The 27,442-nt window shown below is 47.0% G+C and overlaps 1 protein-coding gene across 3 annotated transcripts in view; it reads right to left on the reverse strand.

The window, feature by feature from the left end:
* CCND3 (cyclin D3) overlaps positions 1 to 27,442 on the reverse strand; it is a 51,087-nt gene that overhangs the window by 15,014 nt on the left and 8,631 nt on the right. For 2 of the 3 annotated variants that reach the window (XR_009960731.1, XM_062594998.1), the window contains exon 1: positions 1,539 to 1,826. The exons of the other annotated variant lie outside the window; for it this stretch is intronic. Coding sequence is in view for 1 of the 2 variants with exons in the window: in XM_062594998.1 (XP_062450982.1) it covers positions 1,539 to 1,736 (198 nt within the window). In the remaining variant the exon portion in view is untranslated. Of the gene's footprint in view, positions 1 to 1,538; positions 1,827 to 27,442 lie in introns of those variants that run through there. 3 annotated transcript variants of the gene reach the window in all.

Below are 27,442 nucleotides of genomic sequence, written 5' to 3' on the forward strand. Positions count from 1 at the left end.
AGGAGCCACAGTCACTTCTGACAATTCCACCTTAAGTGGTCCAGAGACACAAGAAGAATTAATGGCCGAGTCCAGAAGTCTTTCTTCCTCCTCCTCTTTCTCAACCACACTTGTACCACAGCCATAAACAGAATCCAGGAGTTCTCAATTTCAGTCCTCTGTTCTAATCTCTCAAACAGTATCAAAGCCCTGGTCATATTTACTTCCTTCTTTCATGGAGCTATAAAAATATTGGAGTTTCTCCTCATATGGCAGCAAATACCACCATTCTCTTTCAAACAGTAATTCTGCCTTTCCCTTGCAGAGGCTGCCATAAACCCTAGGACAGAGACTTTTTCCAAAGACAGAACAAACTCCTCAGCACCAGGCTGACAGCTGCTTTGTGCATTTTTCCCTTCTCCCACAGTTTTTAAACAAGCCAGTTTTAGGTGCAAGTTCTAGTGCCTTAGAGTTCAAGGTGAATTTGGCCTTATTTGAACAGGTCAAACACATGGCCCTGTGGCAATGACTAAATAATACAAGCATCCAGTTTTGCTTTGGGCACAATCATGAAAACTGCCTAGTATCGTTTACTTTTCAACGGCCTTTAGAGCTTCACAGGAGCAGCCTCAAAGCAGCACTTACCTAACTAACCTCCTCAAAAAGGGAATTGCAGAAAGAGACTAACGATAACATGGAAACCTTTAAAAAAGCAAGTTGTTCTGTTATTTCTTTTGATAGTACCGGGCAGCTTCCTGCAACAGCAGCTGGCGTAGAGAGCAGGAGCCAGGCTCAGTCCAAACACCATTTGTCCCCTGCAGACTCTTTTCCTATTGAGACCGTTCACTCTGACCATTTCAGAAGGAGGCCTATGAGATTTCCCTTGCTGAACTGTTTCCCACAGAGAGCTGCATTCATTTTTAATTTAGGGAAGTAAACAGTAATGATATTTTCCCCTTTTAACCAGGCGTTTGCAGCCCCATATAGGAAACTCAAGACTCTGGGCTCCCTGGTGCGCAGCAAGGCATCCTGGCCAGCAATTTTGGGCAGCAGGGTGGGAACAGAGGGTCCAGCAGTGATGTGGCAGCACCTCACCGGGGGAGAGGGGAGCGAGCACAAGCCGCTAGGTTCAAGGAGGGCTTCTGGCCCAACCGACACTCCCATCGGTAGGACCCCATCGCAGACTGCCTCCTTGCAGCCACCTCCAGGCCCCTCCATGTGCAAACCCTCCTTCCACACCAGAGCCCTGACCTCCAGCAAACACTCAGCCCAAAGACTTTGGTCTCTCTCTGCCCCAGGACCTCTCCCTTGGATTGTCCCTTGCCCCTGCATGAGGTGACCCCACTGAAAGCCTCCCCCAGTGGATGTGGGACGGGCACCCCTTCCCTCCTTTACTTCATGCCACCACCAGCTCTCTCCTGCCGGAGCAGGGCAGCTCACACTTGCAGCACGGACAAAAGGGCAAGAAAAAGAGCCGGTAGCTGGATGCAGAGCTGGATTTTGAGATGGGAGAGGAGGAAAAAGCGGGGACCCGGCTGGGGGTGAGGGGGGTCCCGTACCTCCAGCATCCAAAAAGCCAGCATCTTCCGCATGTAGGGCTTGATCTCCTTCTGCACGCAGTGGAAGTAGGAAGCGTGGGGACTGTACCGCTCCTCCTGGCTGAGCAGGTTCTGCAGCACCCGCCGGTCCCCCAGGAGCTGCGGGTCCCGCTCGGCCCTGGGCACACGGGGGACCCCTTCCACGCAGAGCAGCTCCATGTGCCCGGAGCCCGCGGCAAGGGAGGGGGAGCGGGGCCGGGGCGGAGCGGGGCCCGAGGCGAGGCGGCGGGCAGCGCGCAGGCAGCCAGCCCGCCGGCGCGGCTGCGGGGCGCCGGGAAGTCGCGGCGCTCCGAAGGGGCGGGACCCGCCACCCGCCGCGCCGCGCCGCGCCGCGCCGCGCCGAACGCGGGCGGCCGCCGCGCTCCGGGGGGCGGGGCCCGCGCCGCTTCCCGCCAATCCGCGCGCCGCACTGCGCGCCGCGCCGCGCGCCGAGGGGGCGGGGCCGCGGACGCCCCGCCCTCCCCCGCGCGCCGGCGCGCCGGCGCGCCGCCCGCACGTGGGGCGGCCGCGGGGGCGCTGCCATGTTGGAGGAAGCGGCCGGGGGTGGGGGGGGCGCCCCCCATTATCGCCCCCCCATTATCGCCCCTATCTCTCAGCGATCCCCCACCGGCCTCTTCTTTTACCCCCTTTTTTTCCTGGGCCGCTCCCACGTGTCCAGGCAGTGCCAAGCTGTCAGAAAAGCCAGCTGTGTACCCAGGGCACGGCCACCCAGTCCGAAAGGGACAGTCCTGGAATCGACAGGAAGGTTTTCACCTCCATTTACATCTTCTTTCTTCAGTATTTAGTTCTGTAAGTCTTTTTTTTTTTTTTTTTTCCTTCTTTTTAATGCCCAGAATCCTTCAAGGCTATGAAAATAATCAGCTGTGTGCATACCCCAAGTGGGTCCGTACTGAGGCTGCTTTTTTCCAAAAGTTAACCCTCATGCAATTACTGGTGTGGCTCTGCTGAAGATAGCAACCTCAGTGTCTGTGGAGATAAGGGTTTTTCAGGCATTGCTGGTTTTTTGAATAATTAACAATAGTTTGGAAATACTAGCCTTTGCAAATTGTGTACTGAACAGAGGTTTACTTCTCCATTTTTTCCAGGGAAAACACAGTCTTTAAAATAAGTTTTTACTGTGACTTCTGCAGCATAGTACCCATCTCAGATGGCAACATGAGGTACAGCCCTGATGGACACAGTAACCGAGAATGGGCCCTGTAATGCCAGCTAAGTAGCAAGGTGCCAGTGGGACTGAGGTGGCTCACTGTAGGTCCAGAAGTACATGCTTAGGATTTGCTCTGGACTGGTATCTGAGCTGAACTCTAATTGCTGTAATTGCTTTCTGGGATGGAGATTAAAGGCAACTGGATCTAATTCTGGCCATACTGCTCTCTAATGTGTTAGTGGCTACGGAAATTGGGATGTCCCAACTTTTCGAGCCTCCTCAGTTCAATCAAGCTTTTCTTCTTTGAATATGTTTGAGGGTACATCTTACCTGCCCAACTTCCAGTTTCCAAAACTTCCTAATGTCCTCTTTTCAAAATATTTTATTTTCCAAGCAGAGCATGGAATAACTCCTGCTTTCTGGATTACTTGTGTGTCAGATGTGAAGCCTTACAGTTGCTTTTTGTGAACAGAAGACCAGGAAGAGTCAGAAAACAGTCCATAAAATGTACAACAGAATCTATGATTGCAAGATCAAAGTAATGGATTGCCTTCAAGTTTGCACATTAAAAACTCCTCGCTGAATTGAAAACATACTGAAGAAACTTCAGGTCAGGAGGTCCATTTTTACAAAAGTTCATACAGGTTGTGAAAGGGAGTGTGTCTGAATAGGATGACGAGGCCATATAGTCCTCTTTTTCACTGGGATGGTGCTGTACTGTGGCAATTGCAGCAGCAGCGGAAGCAAATGATTATAATCATAAATGTTCTAGGTGGGAAATGCCTTCTAGATTATCTGCTTCTCTCACTCTGCTAGTTTTCATTATTCCCTGCCGGTTTTGACTGCCTTATCATCTGGAATGAAGCATCTTAGTAGTACACACACTCGTGCAACACTTCTTTGCTCAAGGCAATATGTTCCTTTTAATAATGCAGTGTTACTGGGCAAAGACCTTTTCTGGAATTCTAGGGGAGAAGGTCATTCATGTTCAGAATGGAATGGAGAAAAGGAATTTGTAGAAATTGAGGAGTTTGGGGATGCAGTATCATATAAAGGGAATGCAACTGTATGTATATAATCAGTATATATACTTATATCCATTTCTGAGTTAAGGAACAAAGACCTGAAGGAGTTAATGACTGGGTGATCTGCCGTATAAGTTACTCCTCCTACAAGTCACTTGTGTGTGTGCACCATTTTGACACATTTGATACTTTTTTATATTTTCAGCCATCTAAAAACACAATCTTTTAATCAAGAACAAACATACATAGTTAATATTCAGGCATAAGCAAAGCAAGACTGAAGTCTTTGTTCTCTCTGTTCGGGTGTTTTTTTGAAAATGAAAAAAGTTTTTGGCCAGAGGTTTACAAGTTCAAAATATTACTCATGACAGTGGACATGGAGGCCACCTATATAACACGCTCAATACATGTCATGCACTGGAATCCTATTCCTACACTTGTACAGATGGCTTTCATTTTCTGCAAGGTATATACTTCATTGCCCATTAGATCTCTTTCCCTCTGCTAGTCTTTCTTTAATCAGCTAGACTATTGGCTGGGTAGACATGTTCTAGCTGCGTACTCTTAATGATGCCATCATCGTCGATTTGTTGTGCCGAATGCTTTGGGAATGCCATACAGCACAGTGATAGTGAACTGAAGGAAAAGGAAGAGATCGATCCTGTCTCTGTGTTAAAATGAAAAGGAGGATTTTTTTTTAGGTGAGGTGGGATTCCCAAATCCATTTCACACTAACCTTCTTTCACCTTCCAAACAAATCTTCTAATTGTGGAGGGAAGAAATAATTGAAGAATCTATGGGAGAGATTTCTGTGGACCAGGCAGCTGATTTTAATCTGGGACGCTCTCCCCTGCTCCACTCCCCCACTCCTTCATTGGGAGCAGCATCCCCCACTTCGTACAAGGACAGCAAAGGGCCTCATGTCCCACATTTTTAGTAAAAATAGCAGCTATTTTCTTTAATCAGGCAAAGGGAAACCACAGCACTGAGTTCTTGATCCCTCTGGTTTCTGGGCTGCGTCTTTTGAAATTGAAAGTTTCAGGCCCTATTCCAGACTTCATGGTCTTTCTCCCATTTCCTAGTGTCGGCACGGCGGTTCTGACACAGCCCATTCGGCTGAAGCCAGACTCAGTGGCAACCATGGGCCATAGGACACGGAGGAGGGAAAATGAAGCCTGTTGCATAAGAAAGTGTTCCTTCCAGATGATGACTTGGCAGAACTGGTGCTTCTGCAAGCCACATTATCAGGCTAGAAGGGCAAATTACAGACTATAGGCATCTCGAAAAGTCTATTGTGTGGGTGTGCGGAGGGAAAAGAGAAAATTCCAGGAAAACCAAATTTTGGTCACTGTTGTCCACAGATAGTCAACTTCCTGGCTTTGGCAGTAGACAGCACAGCAATATTAAAAAAAGGAAATTCCTTCAAAGTAAAAATAAAAAAAAAAAAATGATGGTTTCTAGGCTTCCAGGATCTCAGACCAGCAATGTTATTCTTTGCTGAATCATAAAAGTGGCTCATTTTTTTGGTTTGATGATGATGAGTTAAAAAGAGTCACCAGCAGCTGGAGCTTTTAAAGGAGCAATGTAGATGCAGGTCTGATTCTCAGCTGATGGTCAGCTAGTATCCTGCCTTAGCCTGGGTCAAAGTTAAAGCCATTTATCAGGCTGGTTATTCAACTGTAAGCTCTTCTCTGAAGAAAGGTTTCAGCTAGCAATGTCACTTTGCATCAGCAGTGGGCCTGGCCCTAGAGGATGTCAGCAAGGGGTCAGTATCTTTTCTACATTGCTTTCTGATGTGTATTTTATAGGTATGTTTCATCCAATTTTGATCTACCAGGAGCCAAGCCATTTTCTTTCTTGGTCATATTGTAACAACAGCATCATCAGTGATATCAAAATAAAACTGTTTAACATACATGAAGGACCTGAAAATGAAATCCAGTGAGCAAGTAACTATATAATTTGCTGTAGGAAATCCCCAAAATAAAATGAAAAACAGGTACCATTTTGTGCATGTGAGAGAAAGCGGAGACAGTATTTCACCCTTGCTGTTTTAGAGTTTCAGAGTGCTTCGCAAATCTTAATCTGTTCTATTTCACATCTAGTTTCTGCTAAAGCAGAGAGAGATTGCAACCATTCCTAGCAGGAAAGATTAAGGACTCTGGCACACAAGGGATAGCAAATCGTGCTCTGGTAGTTTGGTGTCAGTGCAGTGGATGCCACAAGTCCTTGCCCCTTTCGAAAGAGGGGGCTGAGCTTATGGTTTGTCCTACGCCCATAAGCTGCTGATAGGGACGGACTGGTATTAGCAGGTCAGGCTGTGGGGCACACACCTTCACCTGCTGCACTGCCGCAGCGGGGCAGACGGCTGCGGGGAGGCAGCATGCTGGCCCATCGCAGACGTTTGCTTTCGTGCGCATGAATCACAAGGACAAGGAGTTAAGTCACCTTCCCAGACTCATTCAGTCATTCCCTGGTTCAGCGGGCAGGAGAGCCGAGGAGTTCCTGGTCCTGGTCCCATGCTTAAACACAAGACAACTGTCTGCCCTCATAGCTGTTTCTCTCTCTTTTCGCATATCTTACTTATTCTTTACTTAGAGAAATACTTCCATTGACTTGAAGGGAAGTTTGGTTGAGTGCAAGTTCAGCATTGCAGGATTTGACCCAGGGGATATGTTTCCTAATAGCTTTCCTATTACTGGCAACCACTGCATTCCCTTTCCTCGGACTTGGGCAGACTTTTGAGTACAACTAATTAGTTCAGAGTGATATCATCTGAACACTGAATCTCAGCATGCTTAGATGTATCCAGTTATGACATATATGAGCCTTCTGAAGAAGAAAGCTTGTAGCTTCAAAGGTCAAAACACAGCTTTTCTACTAATGTAATAAATATCCTTATTAGAGTGCCTCTTGGTACAGTTTGGATGAATTGTCTATTTAAAGCAAAATAAAAGTGTGACTGTTGATACTGCTTGGATTTATGCTCTATCCAGCACTTTTATGTCTGAGTGTGCCTGCTCCTGGGGTATGTATCAGTTTAATAATATTAGTTCCTTAGGAAAGCAATTGTTGGATATAGAGGAGTCCTTCGCTTAAGTAGCTTGCAGGACAGGACGGAAAAGTGATTGGAAAGAGGTGTGAATGGAGGCAACGGACATATTTATACATAAGGACTTAGCAAGCAATTCACTATGTCCTTTGGAAAAATCATTTAGAAGAAAATTTCCAGAAGTGGCTATGGCTTTGGATTATCTTCATTTCTGAGCATTTGAGATAGATTTGACTCCAGTGGAGCCCAGCCAGTTTGCACCAGCTAATAATCTGGGCCAACAGAGATTTAAATGTAGTTTCACCCGACTTTTTATGAAAAGCATTAGAACAATTTTGTCTTCGTCTGTCATTTTAGCAGCTGTTTTTCTGCCTTAGTTCCCTTTTCCTAACGAAATCTAAAATTAAGTCACATTTTCATTGACTCAAACTTGTACCAAAGTCAGCCATCCCCAGGTGAATGTTCAGTTTTGTTCCCAAATCAGGCATTTTAGAAACCAGACAAATTCAGCTGGTAAAGACAGAAAGAAAGATTGTAGAAAAAAATGTAATGCTGAAACCAATAAATTTCAAAAAGCAAACTGCGCTTGGAAAGCCCCCGGTAGAAATATATTTAGTTCATTTCAGGGGATTATCTGTGGTTGCCAATTTATGCAAATTGTTAAAAAAAAACCTGCACTGAAATTTTACATATAAAATACTTCTTTTTTACAACATCCTTCCCTTGTCCATCCTTCCTGCCTTCTCCTGCCCTGCCCAGAGTTGATCTTATTGCCTACGTCTTGTTCACCCTATTCTGTAGATTAGTTGCGTGCTTGGGTTTTTCTAAGAATTTTTGGTTGCACGGTATTTTTTCATTTGATGTGGCAACCCCAGTGCCTAGCATCTGTTTGCCAATGCAAACTGCCATTCAGAGTTGGCAAAAAGGGATTTTGCGATGGCTGTAGCTAAGAAAGCACCAGTCGTGCCGGATGAAGTGATGAGGAAGGAGGGATTGGCCCAGCTGGAACAGGAGCAGGGAGAAGGGAAAAGCTCGGAAAGCTGAGCTCGGTGCTCCTGCTGCAAGAAGTTGCAAGGATTATCTGCTATTAGATTGTTGGCAGTGCATCCTGCCTGTGCATCCCAACCCTTCGCTGCACGGGAGCATCCAGCCAGATTTTCCAGGATCTTGCATAGGCAAAGTGGGCAGCTAAATCACTGCAGGAGGGCCGGAGCTGGCAGGCATTCAGAAGGCAAGGCAGTGTGCCAAACTGAGCACTGGACTGACAGTCAGGACAGCTAGATTTTATTCTTGACTGGGCCTAGTGTTCAACAGGGATAGGCACTGGGCAGGTCTCTGCACAAGTCTGGATTACAGGGCTGGGTCTTGGTCCCATTTATGGGAGCAAAGAGCATTATGTGTAGGATGGGGTGCTGCTGCCCAAGCAATGGGGTGGAAGGGGTGCTTGGAGGGAGCGTGCCACCCACTGCCTGCTGCTGAGCTGGAAACTCTATGGACAACCTCTGAACTGGGGCCAGTGATGGGAAAGCAGGAATCTCATGAGATCAGGGGAGTCTGTGCTAGATCTGATTCCTCAGAGGGAGGGTTTTGTGCAAGAGAGGACTATGCTGGGTGTATGTGTGTCAGACAGAGAGTTTTTTGAGGAGAATAAAACAACTGTTACCCTATGTACTTCACCCACTTATGGCGTACCTGGCTTGCTGGTTCCCTTCTAGCACAGGTCAAGTATACACTGCAAGAGTTTTGAACTAGAAGCAAACCCTTCCAGGCGAGAAACCTTTGCCATGAGCTTACTGGCTACACTTGGTTCACCCTTGGTGTAACTGAAAGGAAACATCTTGTATCAACACTGCATCAGCCTGCCAGAATATGCCCACGCAGCCAGAGTGCGCAGGGCTGTGCCGCTGTCACATCCAAGTCACCAAACATCCATCATGAGTAACTGCAAGTGCAGAGTGCCCTGCATGTACTCCCGGGACGATCTCGCCTTGTGTGTCCATGCTATCCAAGCTCCTCTTCACACAACTCGGGCAGGGCTCATGCGAGTAGGGCTCTGTTTCCTTGTGTCCTGCTTGCCAAAACATGTCCCATACTTTGGTCTTGCACAACCCAACACGGACACTTCAAGATTGAGCTGCAGCCTGGAAAACTGCTAGTAATAAGGACAGAAGGTGCAAGGCTGGGAGTCTACGTCTGCTGCTGTGTCTGCTCTTCCCTTCACAGGGGAAAAGTGGAGTCTGAATTTTACTTACTGGCTGTAATATTTGTGGCAGGGCGGATTTTTGACAGCACAGTGGGGTTATTAGCAGCTGCATGTCTGTGCATACTTGGACTTCCTGTGCATCGCAGACCCTCTACTCTGAAACCCTGGGGACAATCCCAAGAGCCCAGTGTCTTTGCTGTCAACCTGGCTGTACCACAGTAAGTCAATGCATACATACTGTTTGTATCCTTCTCTATGCTAGGCAGCGAAGAAGTACACTCATCCCTCTAGCTCAAATTGCAGATCAAAAGGAGGAAAATAACCTGGCACTTCTTTAAGGACCTACAAACCTGGACCTACAAAAAACCAAGAACCTACAAAAAATAAAATGCAATCCACACCACAGCAAAGGCTATAGTTAGAAGATAACCTCCAGGTTATAAGGCAAGTCTCTTTCTCTAAGTATTAGACCATGCTCCAAAAGAACACCTTTCTTGAAGGCACAAATGTCACTGTATTGCTTATGATCCTCAAACCCAGTTATTTCTATCTATCTCGATTGAGTCATACAGATTAAATCCTTTGAGATGCTAGCATCCATAATAAAATATGAATGTATTGCTCCCAGCAGTTCTGGTAGTTATATATTATCTGTGTATGCTTCTGCGTTCATAACCATTGGGCAAGCAGTATCTCCACTATATGTGGGCAGAGCTTTGGTGGACTGATTCCAGTATTACAGTGGTAGCCTGATATGTTAACCATTTCTTCCAGCCCTATGGTTCTAGTCTGCATTTGCTCTGAGCCTTACAGCTTAGGAGTTACTGCTCCTATCTGTCCACCCTTCCCTCTCACAGCATCATAGAAAGAAGATATTTATCCCCTCCTAAACCACATCATAAGCTGAAACCATAGTGGTTTACATGGTTGTGCTGTGCTGGAAGAATTGGTGCTGTGTCCTATTCAACCATTTCTACTACAGAGCCAGGCCTTAGCCACCCCAGCTGTACCCATCACCGAAAGCAAGTCAAACACTCCAAACAGGGCATTTGGAAAGAGTAACATGCTGCTGCATTTCCCCTTCACCCTCCCCTCCCCTCGACTCCAATTAGCAGCTTGCACTCATGCCCAGTACACATAAGGCAGAATTACTGTTACTCTCACTTGACTACAAGAGCCTGGGTAAGAGAAATTCACATCTACTACAATGCAACATCAAAGTGAGACTCCTAGCGGGATATTGTCTGTAGCAATTAAAATATGAGCTTCCTTCCCACTGTGAACTGACAAACAAATAGGTTCCTGCAATCAGGCATGAGTGCTTCTGAATTTATTTTTGTACCTCTACAGCATTTTTTATAAGGTGAACTGGCAGACCATGTCCCCAAAACAAGTGTTAATGTCTGGATGGTGAACAGCCTGCTGCATGTGTTGGGTGCTGGGCCCAGACCTCTTCCAGGAGTGGAAGACCTGAAAGCCGGCTTTTGGGGATATGCTGTACCCTAAGTGGCTGCTGACACAAGAATTAACGTATGCTATATAGTGTACACTAAAGAACTCATCATTGCTCCAAGTCTTTTGAAACTGCCCCAGCATCAGCAACTGGAGGAAGCACTGAAGGAGAAAAGTACTACCCAGGAGATGGTAGTACTTAGTAGACCTGCAAAGGAATGAAGGAGCATCACCGCTTATAGTCAAGGAAACGGCAGCAGGGAGCACGGAAATGATTTGCTCCTTATTCCCCACCAGATGAGTGCCAAGCCTGGACAGAGAGCCTGCAATTTCCAAGTCCTAGTGTGCCACCCTGGCACTGCTGCAACTGAGCAGGGCATGTGCATAACCAAGGCCCACTCAGGCACGTTCTCATGTGCTTAGTGTTGTGACACTGCTCGCTCGTTCTGTCCAGGTATCGATCCATATGGCACTTGCACATATTTTCCACCGCTCTGCAACGCAGGGCTGTAAAGATACTGAGCATTCTCTTGCTCCTCTCTTGGGGATTTCCTACAGCCCCACAAATACGGGCACCTTCCAAAAGAAACTACCACTGTTGACTCCTCTTCACCTCTTCAGCAGAGGAGCCTCCCTGCCCCATGCCCATCTTCCCAGCGCCTGTCCAGACACAGAGCAATGATAAGTGCAGAACTGCTGAACTGCCCCATCATCAGAGCCGCTGATTATCTGCACAGCTCAGGACAGGCAGCAGGGAGCCTGGGGCTTGCCAGGCTTACTAGGAACCGTAATTACCATTAAAATGTCCTCTCCTTTCTAATATATTTAAGCCAAAGCCCATTGCAATCAGCAGAAAGATGCAGGCCCAGCAGCTTTAGAAGAGGCTGGCGATGCGGGAACTGATGATGCTCTGTTTTGGACCTGTACTGTGTTATGCACAACCAGATAAAAGGCTGTTGCAGGGGCACTGCACGGACTGTCTAGCATGCCAGAGGATATGATCTCTCTGGAAAGGAATGGTCCTTTCCATCTGAAAACCTATGATGGTATCACAGGAGCATGTGACATAGATGAACACATGAGGAACGTGGGGACACGGAAATGCAGGTCATCACGGCCCAGCAGGTGCAGGCTGCGCTGCCTTGGCTGTTTGTCGACCTGGAATGCCCCTGCCTTTGTTCTGCAAGTGTGAATTTTGAACAGAGATCTCTAGAGTCAGAGTCTCTCCTTTGGCTTTTCCTCTGTCTGTGTTTTGGACTGACTCCTCAGTTTCAACCTGCTCTCCTGGCCAACCTGAACTTGTTAATGTGACCTTAGAGAGAAGAAAAGGAGGAATACCGCTATATCACTCAATGCTCCAGTGCAAGCAGGAGAGAACTGAGAGGCTGGAGAGCTGCAAACAGCAAGGGAAAGAAGCATGCAGAGAACTGGGCAAAGCAAGCAAGATGAACTGCAATACTCTGCTCATCCTGTGACAAATGTGTGAGGCTCAGCTGGCAAGGCGACAGGAAGAAATGGCCCCATCAGACTCGGCCAAGGAACTTTCATTTCCCAGGCTGAGCTCTGAATGGCTCACACAATGGAAAGCAGAGTGACTTGTTTCTCCTCCCACCTGAGCTCCAAGGGCTTCTTGCATTCAGAAAAGGCAAACATCAGATTGGCAAGACATTTTGACTTCCCAGCGCAGGCAGAGTCAAGGAAAATGCTTGCATGCTTAGAGAGCCAGAGACGGAAGAGGGAGCAGGAGAGAAAAAATCAAAGCTAGATGAAGGGCTAAATTCTCAAAGGTGCTCAGCAGCCGGGAGATCCCTTTGGTCTCAAGGCAGTGGTGGAAGAAGCAGGATCCGTATTATTATCAGTGTTAACGGGCTTTTTTAGAAACCTACTCTCTCCCTTTGTGTGTCCAAGATGAAGATTTCACAGAGGCATGATTCTGCCTGATTTAAAGGTATAATCCTGTGGTCATCAATGTAATGCACATTGAATGCACACTGAAGCCAGTTTTCTGACCAGAGGCTTCAAGAGACTCACCCTCCCTTAAAGCTGCCATGTGGGAACACACACCGGCCCCAGGGCACTCCGAAATGATTTGGCCATCGTCTTCTGGAGGACCTGGCCTCTCAGGTGTGTGCTGGAGTGGTCTTGCCCTGTTCGGCAGCTGACAGGCCATTCATCCTCATAGCACAACGTGTGCGGGTAGAGATGTGGGAGGTGGCACAGGCAGCCTTTCAACAGCAGTTTGGGCACTCACGAGACCGTCAAACACGTGACACAGTAGCTCCGTTCCTGGGAAGTGGTGACTGGGAAGTTCAGCTCCCATCTTGATCCCAGCAAGGCTGGGCAGTGCAGTCAGTTCGTAGTTACCTCAGAGAGTTACCGAAAGACCCCAGGCCTTCCTTGCCAGAAAAGGATGAACTCCTGATTGCTACAGACTGGGAAAGAACAGGAGGCTTGACAGGGATGTAATCAACTTCAAAGGGGTGGGAGAAGACAATAAAGAGACCTCACAGCTACTTAAATCTGTTCTACGCTATGCGATTCAAAGGCATTAGCCAAGGCAACCAGAGTGACTCCGGGCTGAAGGTCCCTTTGAGGAAACAGCTACTGAAAGAGGACTCATCTCCCTGCCTTATCCTGGAAGTGGCCTCTTGGGAGGTTTTGGGGTGACCCTGGGGCATGGGAGAGGACAAAACATGACCCTCTGTCAGCACTTGCTTGGGAAAGATGTTTCCTCTGCATTGGCTGTGCTCAGCGAATAGCCAGGCAACAAGGAGACCCGCCGGTGCCGCCACCACCCTGCAGAGGCCCGAGGCTCCCTTGTGAAATCCGTTGGCTTGCCTGGCTCTGCTGAAGGGCATCAATGCATCACTTGCTATTTTGGACAGACCCCCTTTCCTGTGGTCACGCTCCAGGGCTGAAGAGTTGTACGCAGATTTGCAGTTACCACTTGGCTGCCTGGTTCAAGATGCAGCTGTTTGGTCACTCAGGGGAATCAGTCAGTCCTCTCTCATACATACAGGATTAGCAGGTAGCTCCCTTGTACCCAGGAAAGGACGAGGCAACGTACTGCTGCATAAAGCACAGCTGAAACAGAAGGGCTTAATTTTGGAACAAAAACTGTGACCAGCTCAGTGGAAGCAGGAGCAGATTCTACTTGAAAAAAAACCCTCTTTGCTGGCAACTGTAATGAAAGGAATAAGATCCGAGTCTTCTTAGCAAACTGCTGGGACTGGGAGTGTTTGAAAGGTTTCCTAGAGACAACAGTACAGTGCATGGAAATGTTTTCCATTGCAACAGCACTCCTACCTCGTCCCTCTCACTGCACCAACCTAAGCATGACCTTTTGGGGTTTGACAGCTAACAACCAGTCCTGGCTCCTGCCACTTCCTTTTGAGCCTGCAATGCCAACTTCTTGTGATTCCTAAGGAAGATTATAACCCAGAAATAGGGCTTGGACATTCTCTGGATATCAGGACTATCTTGTATTATAACAAGCCTGAAAGGAGATGTTAAACCACACCAGCAAGAGTTCTTGTGGGAGGTAAATTATCCCTAGTCTACTTACTGCCTTCCTCTGAGTCAGCTAATAGTGGCTTCTCTGGGAGACAAGACACAGTTAAAGGAGCCTTAGGTCTGATCAGCACAGCAATTTTCTAATTATCTATTATATTTTAAAGTACCTATTTTTTAGGTATCTTAGCAAGTCTCTCAGAGAGAGAATGAGGAGCTTTATCCCTCTTCCCCAGCTAATATGGTGTACAATAAAAATGTGTAATAGATGTTCACAAAGGAAAGAAGAGGTATGTATTGGAAAGAGCCAAGAACTTGGCGTCAAGGCTCCAGAGTTCATTTCCTGGCTCTTTTGCTGCCTTGCTTGGTCGCCTAGGCAGACCACTTAGCCACTACATGCTTCAGTTTCCCTCCAGCCAAATGAGATAATGGTGAAAATCCAGCAGAGGGAAGTACGTAAGTCTCCATTGAATTCAGTGGAACTGTTGCCAGATATTCCAAAGTGTACGTGTACAAGTGGAGTTCAGGTACATGCTTTTATTCTGCACTTACCTGGCAGTGAGCCTGCTCTATTCAGGTGTTTATTCATTAATGGTGTTAATTCCTTAATCATGTTAAAGATCTTCAAGATGTTAGAAAATTTCCAGATGAAAGATGCTACAAGATTATCTTTTCAAAACACCTCTATAAACATTCAGGCAAAGGATTTGATTCTCCCCAAAAATGAGATCCACTAATGGAATGACTTGGATCAGACCCTTGGAAAGGGACCTAATAATTAACTTGGTGTAAATTAATCAGCTTCAGTCAGAATTTAGAGACTTTAACTGCCGAGCACTAGCTTTTGTAGTGACAGCTCCCAGAAAGCACTCTGAAGTGGCCTGCCTAGCTGCAGTGGTACAAGCCCCAGGGTTTGGGACGAACAGCTATTATTTGCCTTAAAATGGATATAAAAGTACCCCTGCCCTGAGATCTGAACCTTTTTAGCTGAGTGCCGTATATGCACACAAGGAGAGACTAGAGAGGTGCCAGCCTTACTAGATACGGCAGACAAAGGCGATGCATGACGAACTGACTGCAAAGGGACGGAAAGCAAGAACGATTTAGCATCTAGTTTCCTGGGTGAAACCCTCTCAGCCCAGGCTGCTGCCAGAGGGGCAGTCACGCTTTGCCCCTCCTCAGTGTCAGTTCTTGTCCCTTCCTTGCACTGGGGCCAGCCTTTGTGCTAACTGCCCCGTTTGGATACGGTTAACTTCAGCTATATCAGGGACAGGACCTGGTTGACTGCAGAGCTGCACTAATGTTAGTGCCACAATAGGGAGTGGGAAGGAGCAAGTGCAGTCAGGGGTATTCTCCATTTGCTCCATCTCCATCTCTGGATAACAGCTTTACTCCTTTCACCATGCAAAGGATATTGCTGTAGCAATACCATTTAAGTATAGTTATATTTAAATTAGTATATATGTAAAATAAAACAAGTTACTATGAAGCATCTCACGTGGGTACAACAATTAGGTTGCCAGAAACCTCCCAGAGCTCAGGGAGGATTTACATTGGTGAAGCATGGACTAGATCTGCATCTCCTGAGCCTCAGTGCAGTGGTTACCAGCTCAGGCAGCCATTCTAGGGAGTAAACAGGTACACCGAATAAGTGATAGCAGTAATAAGGGAAACGATCATTACCTTGTGATGTGCAGGAATGGAGACTACTGCAGTTAATTAAAAAAGGAAATCAGAGCTGAGTCACTAGAGCCTAAACATAGAAGAAAAAAAAATACTTACCTAGGGAAAAAATAATAACGATATTCTCAAGGCCCCACAAAGATAACTATCACAGGCTACACCCCAGCTGACCCCATGTCACCCTGGTGCATGGCTACTGAAAGTGCAACCCCTCAGCTGGCAGGGTGGGGCTGCAGACATCTGTACCGGGGATCCATTCCTCCGCCCGCCACAGCATAGCTGGAAATGGCTTGAGAGAAAGAAAAACCTCAGCAAAACAAGAAACTTTAGAGGATGTTTTTCTCTAAAGAGCTGGGAAAGTGCTTTATTTTCTACCTGAAAATAAACATATATGTATTTTATATTCTGTCCAGTTGCTCTGTGTCCCCTTGTTCATCTCAAGGTCATGCTGTCCTGCCTGTATACTGTGCTTTGTGGTACGGAAGAGGCAGGATTTGGCTGTGATCACAATAAAGGGGATTTTTTACTGAGGCTACTGGACATAAACACACCCTGTGGTCCTCTCTGTCTGTCTAGGCCTCGGCTATGCAGCTTAGGCTTACCGCAATGGGTCTCCCTATGCTGTGGCATGGATTGGAGCTGGGCAGGAAACATTTTTCCCATCCCACAAAAATGTTCTTGTTGTGCATCAGGATGAACCCAAGACCTTTCAGAGTTTCTAGCCTTGTTTTCTGAACATATGGGCCACATGCAATCTTCCTATGCATGTCTGTCATTCTCTCCTGTAAATTCTCAACCTTCTAGCCTAGTTCAAGGCCAAGATCTGCCCCTCCAGACAATTCTGAATCCATGCTCCTCATGCCCAAGGGAGATGGCTACAGCCAGTGGTAGTCGGGTCACTCTTGTCCTAGTATATACTTCTGTGCAGGTAGAGAAAAAACATTTTCCTCAGGGAAATCTTTGCATTAGGGAATTTCAGCCAGCTCCAGCAGGGGTCCAGGGAGCAGGAAGGTGAGCTGCTCACCACCCATGGTTGCCCACCTGCCGTGGCAGAGCAAAGCTGAAATGCAGCTGGCCAGCCAACCCTCGGGGGCAAGGGGCATCCTGGGCTCTGCAAGCAGCAGGGCATAGATTGGTGGCAGCTCTTCTCCAGCACTCCAGCCTGCAGGCAAGGCGCTTGCAAAGGCCACAAATGCTCCCTTGATCCTTTAGCAAAGCCTCCCCTGCTCACTGTCCTTGGGGTAGTGCCCCATCACAGGCCACACAGACCCCCACCCTTTCCTTTCTCCACTGCTTTGCAGAGAAGACTTCCCTTATTTTTTTTTTTTTTTTCTCTCTTCGCTGCCATTTCGCTGGTCTTTACCAGACCATTGCAGATGGTGTCTTTAGGCCTCAATGCCTAATCGTGCATGCCAGCTTCTGCATTATCTGAGCCTTGGAGGCCACCCTGTGACACGCGTCCGTGCCAGAAAGGTCAGAGATAAGCAAAAGATCCTTTTGTGCTCCTGTCTCCCTGCCTGTCTGGGTTTCTTAGAATCTAGCTGCCTTCAAAAGGAGAAAGAAACCAAACAACTGCACGTGGACAGTGACTGATAGTGCCTCAGCGAGCTGCTCTGCTCGCACTATGTCTTTTAATGCGCAGGAGAGGAGGGGGAGGTTGTCCTGAGGTATTGGCAAGCCCGTGTGCCTACACACAGAGAGGGCAAAAGGCTGAGCGCGGGGAAGAGCTGGCTGCACTTTCAAAGGTAGCTATGCAATCAAAATTGCAGGCCAAACAGGCAATCAGCTTGCGTGGGAAGGTTTGTACTGGCAGAAGAGAATCCTCTCCTGGCCTCTCAGAAGTAGAGTTGCATTGCATTAGTGCGTGTGCACTGCCGCAGGCTGCCCTGAAAGTCAGTAAGAAGAGGAACATTAGGAGAGGATGAGATCCCTGCTGGTGCTAAGAGCTAGCACGAAGCCTCGGACTCACCTCCATGCCCCAAGCGGAGTTTGTGGCAGGTAGGAGGGGACAAGCTCTGCTGAGCACTTCGCTCATGTCTAGACTGAATCACACAGAGAAAAATCCATTGCTGATTATCAGTGCTGAGCCGGGGAGGGTCAGCTACCAGAGAGATAGCACCGGAGGGGGCTGTGAACTGGATTACGGAACTGAACTAGGCGAGAGTAGCCCCCTGCTTTTGTCAGTGACAAGTTAGAGGTTACTTTGCTGATGGCAGGATGGAGAAATAAGGTTGCACTAATCACACCTCCCTATGCCTATGTATTTTAAGATGTGCTTAACCTTATTTTCATTGCAGCTGCTGGGAGTTTTGCTCGCAGCTTAGGTCAATAATGACAGCTTTGGAAAATCCCATCATTGCTGTTTAATGACTTGGAATTAGTTAATATTTGTAAAATGCTTCAACAACGTAGATTTGTCCAGCAGGATACTGCTACTGCTTCTGATGTTGATGTGGGGAGATTAGGAAACTGTGGGATACATGTTTAACTGATAACTGGAACAAATGTAGGTGTCCCTGCCATTTGTACTGCCTAACCCTTCACCCTTCACTGAGGGTGGAAGTGAAGAGTGTGAATCACGAAGAGAACAGTTGAGTGAATTTGTGTTCATCACTCCTGGACAGGAATACACTTGCCCTCACTGTACAACTGAGGTCCTGCGTGACTCTTGACAAACTGCTTCCATGCAGTGTGCCTCAGTTTCCCCTTCTGTAGTAGCTTGAGGTTGATGGGAGGAGACATTCATGGAACTTATTATTTTTATAATTGATGCATTTTCTTATGTTCTATTTTCTTTCCTCTTTTTTTTTTTTTTTTTTTAATTCTTGACTAGGCATATAAACACCAGCTGCCCAAGGCTACAGTGCAGAAAGTCAAAGGCGTATGTCGTTGATTTATGAGACCTCCATTCAGTTCAATCTGCCTCCCCCTGTAGTTCCCATGGGAAAAGTTGCTCTTCACTTCCTATCCAAAATCTCTTGTATGGTATGGCTGTGAGCTGTTAGACAACCACCACTTTCTACTCTTGCAACAATTTTCTCAGCAGGCAAAGTGAGTTGTGCTGCTTCTCTGCTATGCTGTGCTGAATTTGTTGAAGAAACAAAGACAGTGCCAGGTTAATAGGAAATGCAAACACTATGGTTTTGCTTATTAGGGTGGTGACCAGGTTAAAAAGCCTGGTTATCCAAAACAATGCAGAATGCGGGGGAGGAAATCAGCATGTGCAAATGTTAATGGAAAACATCCTACATTCACAGAGCACCCCTGCCACTGTAAACGCCTGCTAGGCCACAACCTACAGAAACATTGAAATATCCAGTCCCCCTCTGCTCCCAGGAGAAAGACTGGTCCCACAGCCAAAGGCTGGGATAGGACCCAAGAGAGCTGGGTTCAAGTCCAAAGGGTTGTGTAAATCAACAAGTCTGTCTTTGCTTCAATCCTCTTGCTTTAAAATGGACACAATACCTAAGATATTTATCGTTCCTGTTCTGACTATCTCATCTTCTTTAGACTATCACTTCCTAGCCCTGGTGACGATGGGGAGGGCTGTGCAGAGGTGTAGCGTCTCCCCACTGCAGCACAAGAAGGTGCTAATGGAGTTGCTTTAGCCTCTTCATTCCCCTGGTAAATCCATTCTGTTTTACTGTCTCTACATACAGCGCTTTGGAGAACCTTGCTGGCTGAGGCCCGTAGTACTTACTGCAAATATAATAACTGCAAATATAGATATATAATACATATCTATAATAACCTCCAATATTGATATTTGCAATTTAGTCATCTTTGCAGGGGAAAAACATTTTTTGCAGAGACTTCTCAGCCTCCTCCCAGGGCAGCTCCTTTCTCCTACAGCAGTGATCTCCTCCATATCACCGTCAAGGTTGTTATGCAATGATGCCAAGTATCTGCATGAATTGTTTCAGGACAGATTAGTACATGTGAAAGAGAGGGAAGACATACGTTCATCAAAATGTCAGCTATTACTGTAAACATATCAAACTAGAGACACCAGAAACGCTAACTGTATTCCCTGGAACCTCCTACTTGGGTCATCCTGCCGAGAGATGACTCGCTTGAGAGCAGATTTTACTCAGCTCAATATACCAGTTTGATGTCCATGGAAGCTGTAGATCTTTCATTTTCAGGCATATAGAATTTGATATTACCTCTAATCCTAATTAGCTAATAAACTCTCCAAGCTAGGGACTATGTGTTTGTACTTCTCTGAACCTGACAGGACTCTGCTTCTAGATGAGGCTTCGGATTTGCTGCAAGACAAGGACCAGACTCCCATCTTTCGAAACTGTAACTCCTGGCTGATTCCTCCACTGATGTGAGCAAGAGACAGTGCTCAGCAGTCAGTGCTGTGCAGGCTACCATTCCTGTGCGCCAGCAGCTGAGACAGCTGGATACGAAAGACTTAGACACTGGGCTAACGTTTGTCGTCAGTTATGCCCTTGAGACCTCATTGATTTCAAAGGGCTCCCATGTGCATCATGCAGCAGATTTCAGCCCATTCAGCTCCACAGTATGCAAACTTATTTTTACCACCATTTAGCTGACACATATGTTAAAAGTATGCATAAATGTTGATATACTTCCTGTAGGGTGTAAGTTAAGGAGAAAATAGATGCTCAGCAACGATCTCTGCTCACCTGCAGAGATTGATGGTTGGATGCACAGCTGACAACTACAATTGTGCTCTAAAGACACACCAATTTCCACTCCTCATCTCTTGTCACTTCTTGCACCTGCAAATCTGGCTCAGCCAAGCCTTTGCAGGCACAGCAAGGTGCTTAAGGGAGATGTGTCTGGCTGCACATGTGGATGCTTTGAGCTAGACCAGCAAACCACTGCTTTGGAGATGCTAAGCACACAGCGTTTTAAAAACAAAGATTGTGCTGGCTGTCCTTAGCCACCAAAGAGATTTGTTGTATTTAGACCCAGTTTATGTGCGTCCTGTTTTTAACCCTTCAGTTCTTCTGAGAGCTGCCAGAATTTCAAAGAGTTTTAACAGTAGCAGCAGAGCTGAAAAACAAATGCAACTGAGACAATAAACAGATGTGGCACAAGATCTTTGCAGAGACACAGTAGCATGAACACTATACAAAACATCTCAATATTTATTTCCCTGCATGCACTATCACAGCCGTATAAGCATGTAAGATTTTTCCAGTCCTCCTGGTACTGTCACTACCAATCTCATACTCCATTAATTGTCTGCATGTTGGTAGCACTTAGATTCCAGGCAAGACAGAGACTCCCTCTGCTAATCTCCATGCTCATTCTGACTGTGTTCATAATTTGGAGGTGTCATAAAAAATACTACGATTCTGCAGCATCTTCCCTGCATTGATTAAGGCATGTGACACAGACCGAGTAACCCATAGATCGGTGCTCTGCTAGATAGAGATGGCCTGAACAGTCATCGCTCGCTGTCGCCTATTCAAGATGACAGAAAAATGCTGAGGTGGTTTCTGGGTTAAAATCAGAAGCCTCATCCCCCAGCAGAAGAATTTGGGGAAATCTCTGCAAAATCTCTGAGACTTTCTGGGGTATTTCCAATGGAGAGGCTGACCTGGACTTTGATTGTTAATTAAATTAAATACTTCAGACAGAAAAAAAAAAGGCAGATCTCCTGTATTTATTTATTTATTTTCTGGCTCAGGCTAGAAATCTAAACAGGACTGGTTAGAAAGGTACTTTCCATAATCCTTATGTCCATCTGTGCTTGTCTGTGCACAGCTTCTATACAGAACGTGCATGTAGAAACCTGAGCTGTCCCAAAGAGAGCAAGCCGCAGAATACTTGTGTTTGGGATAGACTGATTTCACGTGAAAAGCCCTTGCAAAAGGAAGCCCCAGCAGCAATAGCAAAGGAACAGCGTGAAGCAGATTTGTGTGAAAGAACCCTGGGTGAGGGCAAGCAGGTACATGTACATTGGCAGGAAGGAGAGGACCGGCCCAGCTCTGCCTTCCTTGTGCAGGCAAAAGGCTTCTTGAAGATGCCTGCAAATAGAAGTGCAGGATGGAGCCATCCAGCTGGGGATGTGTTGCACCTCAGTTCTTGTGATGAAGACACAGATGGTGTTAGGCTACTAGCCTGCAACAAAGCCAATTTTGGCCTTATCTGATCTTGGAGTTCTGGTTGTTGTCAAACCCCCAAAGCAGACATGGAAGGATGCAGCTCTCATCATTTGGGCTTACCCTCATCTCAGACAGGGGTTGTAAACAGCTGCTTTTCTGTTTGCACAGGGAGTTTGCACTCATGAGTTGACACAGGCCACTAGCCATGGATCGCTAAACTCTCCACACAGGCAAGATGAGACCAGTGATGCTGCAGCTAGTAAGCAGGACCCATGCAGCATGGTCAGCCTCGGCTGTGATGCAAAGAATTAAATGGGGCCCTTTAGCTAGTCAGTCTCCTGGACTGTCCCTACTCTTACATCTCCCATTTGCCCCAGCTATGGTTACCATACTGCTGGCACATTGGCTTGCGTGGCTTCTGCCCCAGCTAAATGCAAGGCCAGAAGGACATAAGCCAGCACTCCTGCACCAGCCTTCCTGCATCAGCTGTGACTTCTGCTCTCAAATAGGAAGTTGATAAAAACCTCATCTGGTTGCAGAAAGAAAAATCAGATTTCAAAACCTTTCTCAAAAGGGCTCCAGAGCCTAGCAGCCCTGCTGGCATTAACCCTTTCTGGAACGCAGGCCTCTTCCCGGCTGCACGTAGGGCCAAGGAACGCCTGAGGCTGACACCAGATATTCTGTCGCACCTTGCCCAACTCTTTTGGGGCTTTTTTTCCCCAAGCTGCTGCTTACATTCTCTTGTAACGTTGTTTTTATCTTAGGGCATATCGCATGTCAAATCTGCTTTTATCGATAACCAGGTTAGGGGGTGGAGGAGAGAGAGGAAAGGGGGGTTAGGAAAAACTGCTGTCTCAGTTAACAAGCACGCCCATTGCAAAAAATTAGCAAAGAGAGGAAGGGAAAAAAAATAACAACAAAAGAGACATAGTGCTAGACTGCATGGCAAAATCCATCAGCCCCTCAGCAAAATGCTCAACTCCTGGGAGGAAGATCCAGCTCCTCGGGCGTTACACAGGCGTTCTCACTTCTGGGTTCCAGATCCAAAACCTTGATTTTGAGGGAGACATCACAGCAGAGTAGACTTTTACCTTTCTATTGAGCCTTGCACATTTTCCACCTGGCTGCAACATTCCTGCCTACCATCCTAAGTGAGAATCACTTCTGTGGCTGGGAGGAGATACAGCCTTCAGCAGGGGGATCATGGTGATCCATGCTCAAAAGACCACTTAACCCACAGGACATCTCAGCATGGACTCTGTGGGAAAACCAGTACTTTGCGTTTCCTAAGAGGATCAAAATTGCAATGCTCTTTGTAGACTGTTGGTCCAATGGCTCCACTTTGGGAGGCCATGATTTTAGTATCCTTCCTGCTAGATATGGAAAATGTCACTTAGAAGAGATAGCAGTTTTCAGCCTTTTTGACCTTTTATTTTCTTGCCTTCGTCTAGGAAGATGGTGCTTACCCTGACACTGGGGGCAGAGCTAAGAGGCCTAACTGCAACACCAGAACACACACGGCACCAGATCTGCAGGCTGCTACTCTAAGCACATGGACCATTCCTGCCCCTCAGCCATGACCCTGTTGTGCGTCCGCTCCACGTGCACTGTCACTGGCAGAAAGCCTTTGCGAAAGGTCCCAAACGTCTGACTTTCCACCCTGGCAGGATCTGGGCAACTAACTTCCCTCCACACCCTCACTACGGGCTGTGGATTTCCTGGCCCTCCCGCGTGCACAGCATGACCCATAACGGGGCATACTGTCTTGAGGTGAGCAGGTGCTCGGTGTTTCTCACCACCTTCCCCTCTTTTCTTTCTGTGTCCTATATTGGTCTATGATTAAATCGAACCTGTTTAACCGCCACAGCCAGATGTGGGGACCCCATTCATTTGTTACAGAAAAAAAAAGGAAAGAAAAAAAAGAAGAAAGAAACAAAATTGCATGCAGTGACAGTTGTCTGCATGTGACGTGTGACCTGCAGCCCTCTGTATACCCTGAAACCACAGGATCTTTGCCTGGGCCGTGGGAACTTGATGTATCAGACCCTCAGAAACCCAGTCTTAGATATTCATCCCCCAAAGATCTTGCTGCCTCCAAGGCTGAGGAAAAGCATGCCCCACCAGACTTCATATATCCTCTCATATAACCCTCCCTCTGAACGCAATACAGATCTCAGTCCTTTCTGGACAAGGAACCTTTTCTAGCATGGACTCAGCCTCCCACAACTCCATGGACCAATATAACTTGCTACTTTCAGCCTCAGCGAGCCCCTTCCCTCCACCCCACCAAACTAGATTGTTTCACAGCCACAGAAAACTTGTTTCACATCTGCCCCTGAAGCAGACTGCCTTTTGTGACTGAGTGACTTCTGTCTGCCATGTGAGCCTTTTACCCTGGGCTCCGATGAACATTGTCGCCACTATGATTCACTAGAGATCCTATTGCCACCATCCATGGGATGATCAGTTCTTGCTGTGACACCAACATCCCCCGGGCCTGATGGAGGTCCTTACAGCCAGATCCAAATGACATATAGTCATGCTCCGAGGAAAACTTTGTCCAGGGAACGTGGTCCAGAGTCAATAGTGCCTATTCACAAATACTTCATTTTATTTTATTTTATTTTGCCTCTTCAAATCTGCGTATTCTAGGATGGAGAGCACTCTAGGATTTCCCACCTATCGTCATTAACTGGGACCTTCAAGGTGACCGAGAATAAAAGTCTGCAGGGAGTTGCATGGCAGGGGGTCAGTGAGCAGAGCAGAGCTAGCAGAGCCATTAAATCAGCTGGGGCAAGCTAACAGGGGTTAGGGACAAAAATTCAGACCCAGAAAGGAAGAGACGGAGACATGAGGGAGGAAGGGAGGGAGGAGGAAGGAAGGGAGATTATATCCGTCCCCATGCCCAGAGCGGGGAGGTGAACAGACAGAATAAGCAGTGAAGCCTATCATTGCCTCCCAGCTGGTACAGATCCCTGGAGACAGGCTGTGGGTCACAGCCTGTTGAAAATAGGGCTGTTGTCTATGTGAGGCTTTATCAGTTGCTGTTTCTTCTTTCTCTCTGTCCTGCTCCAAACTCTTGATTTCCAAAAAGGGTGGGAGATGTCACAGAATCAGCAGCACATCCTGAACAGCTGCTGCCACCCTCTATCTCTGCCACACTCCTTGCGTCTCTCACTGCTGCTTCTGAACCCCTCCAGAAAAACTGCTCTGTCTGCCTAGCTCATACAAAGGGCCTGAGGAGCAACATCAAACCTTGAATTTGGGGGACTGCAGATTTCCGGTGGAATTCAGTTCTGGCTTCCCCTTAGGTCTGACTGATTCAAGACTTCTGTAGACTGACACACTTTGGATCAGACTCCTGCAGAAAGAGCAATGTGGGGAAAAAGGAAGTAGGCCTATTACATGGCAAGACTTGGGGCCTCTTTCCTCTCAAAGGGGTGACAGCAGGTGGGAGAGGGTAAAGAGGTTTCTCAAAGCCCAAGGCTTTTGATGGAGCAGCCAGTGTGAAGATGGCCCTGCCCCATATCTTGACTGGGTAATGGGATTCTTCCATGGCCACAGATAGAAGGTAGGAGGGACGAAGACACATGGCTGCCAAAAGCTGGATGGGTCTCTCCCAAAAGGTATTTCCATAAAGATACTTAAGCATCTAATTCCTGTTTGAATATGCCTCTTCTATAGAAAAGGAGGTTCTTTATGAAGGGTATATCATGATTTTTAGAGCCACTAGCAGCTCAGCTCTTTCTAAAATCAAGGAAGGCCACAGGAGCTCAGCTTCTCTGAAAACCAAGTCCTGAGAGAAAAGCATTGCTGTTCAAGTGATTTTTAGCAAGCCTTCCTCTCCTTGCTCTCCTCACAGCTTATTTGAGGATTTCTTCCCAAGGAGCCTCACATTTTCCTGAAGATCCTTTTCTGAACACAAACAAATAAATTTCATGCTTTGTTCTGCGGGAGAGTCTTTTATCAGTTTCTTGCCCTGATGATGACAATCTTTGTTTCTTCTGAAGATGGGGACAAAGGAGCTGGATTTGATCAAAAAAGATTCAGCCCAGATCCAAGCTCAAAACTCAGTTTGAACCTGTTGAGAAGGTCCAATAAGTTCACAAAAGTTTCCACATTTCATCCATTGCTGCTGCGTCTCTATTTCCAAGATCCCATTGGAAAAAAAAAGAAAGCAACTTTCATCAGACTCCCAGCTCAAATTTACAGATGGAGCATTTCCTCAAGAAAGTGCTTTGCTAAGGAATGCCAGTATTCTTAAAAGGAAAGATTTAACAGGCAAGCACAGGCGACAGTACTCCCTCTCAACCCCGTTAGTGTTGCCCACCCCTGTGGCAGTAAGCAGCTGCCCAGCTTTCTAACTCTCCCAGTCAAATCACTGCCAGTTCTTAAGCTATTCCCCCCCCCCCCCCATTTTAAAGATGGGGAAAGACAGAAGCGTAGAAAGAGAAGTGCATTGCTGTATACAAAAGCAAACAGCAGAGCCAGAAGAAGACCTTCTTCTAAGCCTAATGTTTTAGTCATTGCACTCCAGCAGCACACAAATTGCTTGCAGAAGGTTCTGCACCAGGGCTGATTCTCAAAACATGCTGAACTTCACCCGTTATTGTGGTAAGCATTTCCAAAAGCTGGTAGAACCTCTCAGTCTAAGCTGGGACAGATCAAGCAAGTCACATCTATGCATGAGACCACGTTGAGGCATGTGGGCTGTTCAGAATCCATCCAAGCAATTTCCCTAGAAGTTGAGAAATGGAAAAAACTCCCACAGGGATCCCAGTCCAGCTGGGACAGGCAATTTTGCACAACCTCAGTTCAAGTACTTTATCAGAAGAATTTTCCAAACTTCCATGTTCTTCCTGCTCTAAGGTGGAGCTAGTTCAGCCCACTCAAAGCACAGGCCCATGATTCCAGCGTAGGGCCACAAAGATGATTAGGGGACTGGAGCATCTCTCTCATGAGGAAAGGCTGCGAGAGCTGGGCCTGTTTAGCCTGGAGAACAGAAGACTGAGAGGGGATCTTAATGATGTATACAATATCTTGAGAGGGTGTCAAGAGGACAGACTCTTTTTCAGTGGTGCCCAGTGACAGGACAAGAGGCAATGGGCACAAACTGAAACATAGGAGGTTCCACCTGAATACAAGGAAAACCTTCTTTACTGTGAGGGTAACAGAACACTGAAACAGGTTGCCCAGAGAGGTTGCATAGTCTTCCTCTCTGGAGATACTCAAAACCTGTCTGGATGCGATCCTATGCAATGTGCTTTAGATGATCCTGCTTGAGCAGGACGGTTGAACTAGATGATCTCCAGAAGTCTCTTGCAACCTCAACCACTCTGTGATTCTGTGATCTGCTGCAGGAATTATTCAGTGTGGCCCTGGATGCTCCCTGCCCTGCTCAAGTAGAGGAGTTACCTTCATTTCCAGATGGGCTGTGGTATTCCACCACCACACCTGGATTCTTGGGCCTGCGCATGGAGGAGCAGGATTCCTTCCCCCACCCCTACCCTGAAAGGGCAACACCCACCGTGTGGTTTCCTGAAACGACAGAGATATTTGTCAAAGACAGCAGTAAGAAACCCAAATGTGGTAAGTGGCCTCTTCTGAGTTGAGTGAGCTGCTGGTGCTGGTGCTCTGGGGTAAGGCTGTTGCCCTGTGGGGCTAGCAACAACATCTTACTCTTTGCAAAATATCAAAGGCACATGCG

Source organism: Rhea pennata, chromosome 25 (genome assembly GCF_028389875.1).
Source record: "Rhea pennata isolate bPtePen1 chromosome 25, bPtePen1.pri, whole genome shotgun sequence".
Classification (NCBI taxonomy): Eukaryota; Metazoa; Chordata; class Aves; order Rheiformes; family Rheidae; genus Rhea; species Rhea pennata.